Source organism: Mus caroli, chromosome 5, assembly GCF_900094665.2.
Source record: "Mus caroli chromosome 5, CAROLI_EIJ_v1.1, whole genome shotgun sequence".
Taxonomy (NCBI): domain Eukaryota; kingdom Metazoa; phylum Chordata; class Mammalia; order Rodentia; family Muridae; genus Mus; species Mus caroli.
Genome location: NC_034574.1, coordinates 25,045,377 through 25,051,376, shown reverse-complemented (window position 1 = coordinate 25,051,376; position 6,000 = coordinate 25,045,377). Strand labels below are relative to the sequence as shown.

Sequence of the window (6,000 nt, the reverse complement as noted above, 5' to 3'; positions counted from 1 at the left end):
GGGGTAAGAGCAAAAAGCACCACAGAGGTTGTGTGGCTTGCTCCAGGTCACACAGTAAGCACGTGGCAGTTCTGGGATCCCATCCCAGGCATCGTGACTCCCTGAGTCAACATCTCAAGGCTGCTTTTGGCCTGCCTTTCTGTTTGTTGTTTTGGAGGTGAGGGTTCTTAGCCAGGGCATCAAAAGAACCTGTTTGCCAACTCAGGGGCAGAAGGTGGAATGCTGGTCACCATGGTAACAGAATCAAAGTACTACACCAGCTGCTGAGCCCCTGGGGCAGAAGTTCTACTGCTGGCAGGAGGAGGCTGGTTTAGCATGGGGCAGTGTTTAAGGTACCAGATGCAGTGGGAGGACCTGGAAGAGTACCAGGTGGGTAGTCAGGTCACAGATCCAGGACAGAACTAGGCGCTTCCCAGGGCAGGAGGGACAGAGAGGAGAGGAGCTCTTGCCTGAAGTTTGGAGCCTGCCAGGCTGGCTATACTTGTATCCATATGATTCAGACCAATATTTAAACCTCCTCACCCTGTATCTCCTGCCCCAGAGCCCGGGGTTTTGGCTTTGGCTCAGATCAACTCTGCCAGTCCGGGCCACTTTGTCTTTTCGCCATGACATGGCTGGGAGAGTAAGGGCGTCATCCTGCCCTTTGCTGTCACCACAGGCCTGGTCCTGAGGGCTTCGCTGTCATCACTTCTTCAACAGTACAGCGAGAAAGCACCCCTTTCCTCTCTGAGGCTTCATGCTCTTCCAGGGGCTGGGGGTGTGGGGTAGGACTGGATCAAGTGTCAGTCTCCTCTCTGATTTGTTGCAGGCTCTGACCTTCCTGACAAGAAATGAGATTCTGTGGTGAGTAAAGACCCTGGTCCTCTCCCCTTTTCCCAAGCTGGAGTCTTTCCTATTATGGTTTCACTCTGGCCCTAGGGTGTAATCCCTTCTCAGAACCACACAGACCGCCCCTAAGCAACATCTGGGATGGACAGAAGTCATGAGAGTCCACTGGAGCAGCAGGAGATATCAGACTCAGGCTGCAGTGCTGCTACTACCACCCGAGGCAGAGGTTCTTCGTAGATGTTGGGATTTCTTGGGGCAGTGAGGAAAATGAAGAAATGCTTAGACTGTGTAGGATGAGCCTATTGGAGCCACTCACTGGTCCAGTGAAGCTGGAAGCATCATGCATGCCCATTTGGCTACCTGTCCCATCTCCTTCATGACCCCACCTCCAAAGCTTCCTTCCAGGGCTCATTCTGTGTCAGATACAATGGGGGCAGAGAATGTGTTCTCAAGTAGGATTCTGCCTTGTGGGAAACCTCTTGGCCAAGGTCCTATTCACCCAGAATGGAGTCGTGACAAATGGCTTTGTAGGGCATGGAATGGGATGACCAGGGTAGATGTACTTGTAGCCAGGTGCTCCACAAAATTGTGTGCTGTATAAATGAGCGTTCCAGGACACTTCTGGAGGAAGGCAGTGAAGATGGGAATGGGGAGACCATTTAGACACTGTCCTGGATACACACACACACACACACACACACACACCACCCTTTGTCCTCATTGGCTCTTCATGAGCTGACCACCCCCCAAACATCACAAACATTAGACTCTCCAGGCACAATAGGGTAGCTACATGACAAAGAGCTATGGAGACCAGGAACAGTATTGAAGTTTTGCTACCTTTCCTTTTAAAAATACTACTTATTTACTTTTTTTTTTTTACACTGGCAACAAAAGCTAGGGTTTCATATGTGCTAGCCAAGGACTCTAGCACTGAGTCACACGGAACTCAGTTTTTTACATAGAGGAAAAAAAAATGGCAAAACTCCAAGTGAGCTGTATCCTACGACTTACCTAATCCCTAACTGATAGTTTCTAAGAAGTAATGGATGCATAAAACATAAAACGAGAGGAAAAGAAGCAACATTGAAACATGACTAGAAAATCCAAACAGGGCTAAATTTGAAGTTCTAAATGCAAAGCAAATGCCGGCACACTCTCCACGGGCCCTTCCTCCTGACTCAGCTCCTGCTCACCGGCAGTGTATCATCCAGACTCCCAAGAGAATGGTCCATACACACACCTTCATAACCGCTCACCCACTTACATCCTCATTGCTTCCTGGGCCTGCATCCTGTTCATTTTGTTCTGTACTTTTTGTCTTTGTTTGTTTGTTTGTTTGTTTTTAAGCTTTTCCTCTTTGACAGTTTTATATGAAGTACATAGAAAGCCACCCATCCTTCCTCAGTGACTCTGGGTCTTTCCTTTACTTTCATGAACTGTAATTTAATACCAGACCCTGTTGTGGATACTTAGCCTGTTGGGTGATTGTGACGATGGTGGTGAGGACTCAGGGAGAGAGAATACAGATGGCACACCTATTTCCCCCACAAGCGTCCTTCCCCCAATTTTCTTTTGCTTTGGGTTAGCCTCCTGAGAACGGGGTTCTTGGACGGAAGCCATCCTTAGGGCCCCCTCCCACCTAAACTGACCAGCCAGGTCTTGAGGTGGCAGCTGTTCACAGCCTCTTCCCAGCCTGCTTCCCTCCCCATCAGAGGTGAGCATTATGATTTGAATGTAAATGTGCCAGCCGCAGGCTCCTGTGTTTGAACACTCGACCTCCTGCTGCTGACACTGATACTATTTCTGGAGGTTATGGAACCTTTAGAGGGTGGGGCCTCACCGACAAATGGAGGGTTGTAGGGTTATGGAAACTTCTGTTTCCAGACCTCTTTGCTTCCTGATCCACTAGGATTTAATAGACCATCCCATTAGTCCCTGGGACTACAGACCCAACATCTCAGCTGCCCCAGCCACTGTGTTCATCCTCACCAGGAAGGGCTGTACCCCTCTGAAACACAACCCAAGGAAGCCCTTCCTCTCAGAAGTTATTTCTGTTAGGTGTTCTGTCAGAGCAATGAGAAAAGCAACTAATACAGTGTCTTTATGTAACTGGCCTGACAGAAATGAAGATATTCTAATGAGACACCATGCATCTCAATGTATCAGACTATTCAAACAAAGGATCCCAAAGAATGGGAGTTTCTCCAGGAGCCTCATGCTCAGAGAAGGAAAACATACCAGCCATCGGGGGAACATGTCTTCCTGAGAGAGGTTTCACACAGTTCTAACCACCTTACAGAATGACACTGAGTCCCAGATAATGATAGGTCAGAGAGATAGGTGGGACTCCACTAAGCAGTACTTTAACTGGTACTGCTTAGACATACATATATGCATATCCTTGGCTCTCTATCTGAACTTTAACCTTGCTGAAAATGACTTGGACAGTGGCTGGATCCCTTTGTCCCTCTTCCCAATGTGGTCGTGTTGAATAAATCTTTTTCTGCTTTCCACTATTAATTTGGCTCCTTTAATTGGCTTATGAAGGGTGGTGGGTGGCCAAACCTAGCTTAGAGCATAGTAAGTGACCCCCAAGTTTGATAACACTTCCTCATGGAAAAGGCGCAACTTCAGTTGTCCAAATGTTGCTAGGGAAAGCTGTGCATGAGAGCAAACCTGTCTCACAAGCTTCTCTTGAAGCTCTTTCTGACCCACCCTGACTGATGGCTCTATTCCTGAACACAAGGAGCCATGCCTCACTTTGGGTAGCTCCTGCCAAAAGGCTTCTATCTTTGGGGCCATGGAGAAGAGGAATAGATTAGGTAGGGGGTGTTGGGTACCATGCCTAATGAAGACATAGTGGAGGATGTAGTGGCTCAGTGCCCACTCTACATCTGTCTCTAGACTTGCACAACTTCAGATAAGATGGACAGGAGCAGGGGGACAGAAACTCCAACATGGCATGATGATACTGAAGAAGGTCCTGCTCCTTCAGTAAAGGTGACACCCCAGCCGGAGGAGATCATTGGCTGAGAAGCAGCTGAAGATATGAATAAGGACTTCAAATGATCAAGGTGCTCAACTGAGGCTGTGGTTCAAAATGAAGAAATCAGGCTGACTTGGTCATTCTACTTGCATCATGATGGTTCAGGTAACATTGGTGCTGATTCACCCACCAGAAGGATGCTGTCTTGAGTAGCTGGAGCCTCCATGGAGAACCTTAGAAATTTGATGATGTTCAAGATTACAAGATTAAATCAGGAAAGCAAAGTGCATGGAACATCCAGTCAACATGGGGAACAAGAGCACCACTCATGTCTGTTCCCACTACTAAAGGGAGAGTAAAGGCATGTGTTCTCTTTTGTTTTGAAGAAGAAAGAAACCTGTAAGCACAAAAAAAAGAAAGCCATAGATGAGAAAGGTCAACAGATACATGAGAAGTACCAAGTAGCTATATAGGATCCTAAAACGAACTCAGCTGAGTAGAAAGCTGAAAGAATTCGATCTGCAGGCCCAGAGTGATAGACTCAAAACCTAGGAAGGCCCAGGGAGCTTAGAATGCCCTGGTGAAGAGTCAGGAGAGAACACAAAGGGAAACTGGGTCTCAGGTGAGTCTACCCCTTGCCTATGATGCACTTGGCATCCCACCATGCTCCGGTGCGAGAGGAGCTCACGGTCTGGATAAGAGTAACAGCCAAGCACAGTGAGGAGCAAGAGGGTCTGACATTGCCATTGAACCTTCAAAGCCTTGTGAGGAGTAAGGGGGTCTGACATTGAACCTTCAAAGCCTTGTTAGGAGCAAGGGGGCCTGACTGAACCTTCAAAGCCTTGCTGTCAGTCTGACTTGGAGGACCTTTCTGTATGTCAACAGAGAACAGAGGATTCTACACCTTCGTTACATTTCAGAATGCTGAGACAATAGGAAGACCTTCCACAGGGGGAGAAAAGAAAAAATGATACAGAGTGGGTATGGAATCAGAACAGCTTTGGGCTTGCATGAGAAGACATGACCCTTTCAAAATTCTTAGGAAAGACATTTCTGATCTAGAAAAAAAGTTCCTAGCTAGTCTGTCAATCATGAGTGTAAGTGGGATAACAATATTTTTACATGCAATTAAGTAAAGGGTATACACATATCTGAGACAGTTTTTTGAGGAATTGCTTAGCTAAAATTAGTAATCAAACTCAAAGACCCAGGACGCAGAGACGAAAGGACCCTAGCAAATGGATGGAAACATTAATGACAAGGATGGCAATGAGGAAAAGTTCGAGGAGGGCAACGGAAACGGGCCTGGGGAACAATCAGCCTTTTACAGCTCTGCAGAAAGTTTGGTAGATGAACTAATGACAGACATACTGCAATCTAAGAAAAAGAAAACAAGGCCATGGTTAACTGGAAAAAAACAAAAGGCTTGCAAGAAAGAGAAACCAGCTGTAAGCAATGCTTGAATAATAAATAAAATATAACAGTAATACGGTAAATACAGAATATCGATTCAGGCGAATTGTTTTAAATTGGGACGTTGGGAAAGGAGATGTATATAGGGAAATTAATTCTCCTCTTAATAGGGGCATGTCGTGAGATAATGTCTATAATGAAAAGGCACTGGCAAGTTGGTAGCATTAGCGCAGTACTTAGAAGTGTTATATAAATATTAAGAAAAAAAACAAGAGGAACAATAAGCTGTTTGTAAAATGCCTCTGGAGAACAGAGTGGGTAAGTGTGGGGTGCAGGGTGTAAGTCATCCTGGCTGCAGGCTTTAGAGTGCTTGTTTTCAGCCTGTTGCAGTGTATTGCTTTGGAAAACTAGACTGAGAGCTGGAAGATGCTCCTGGTTTCTGAAGTAAAGATGGTTACACACACCGATGCACAAGCACAATGCCTGGAAAGGTACGGCACATGCGGCAAACACACCAGCTTCCTTCCCAGGGGCAAGCAAGGTCTCAGACATGTCCATGTTAGGGGTGCATCGTGGGTCAAATAGACACCGATTCATGCCATGGGCTCAGGAATTACCTGCTCACAATGTCTAGGGGAGGCAGGGCCATCGTGAGCTGCTAATGTCAGGCTGGACCAGACCAAGCCCCATCAGTTTTGAACAGTTTTTCTTAAGGGGTCTCAATGATGGCCCAGTTGAATGGTGGTGGTCCACCAATAAAAACCATGAAG

At 46.7% G+C, this 6,000-nt stretch overlaps 1 protein-coding gene across 1 annotated transcript in view; it reads left to right on the top strand.

Annotated features, from left to right (window-relative positions):
• Positions 1 to 258: 258 nt before the first annotated feature.
• The window catches only part of Cib4 (calcium and integrin binding family member 4), a 61,570-nt gene continuing 55,828 nt past the window's right edge, over positions 259 to 6,000 (top strand). The window contains exons 1-2 of the mRNA XM_021163698.1: positions 259 to 369; positions 809 to 843. Coding sequence (XP_021019357.1) covers positions 316 to 369; positions 809 to 843 — 89 coding nt within the window. The 5' untranslated portion in view covers positions 259 to 315. The remainder of the gene's footprint in view (positions 370 to 808; positions 844 to 6,000) is intronic.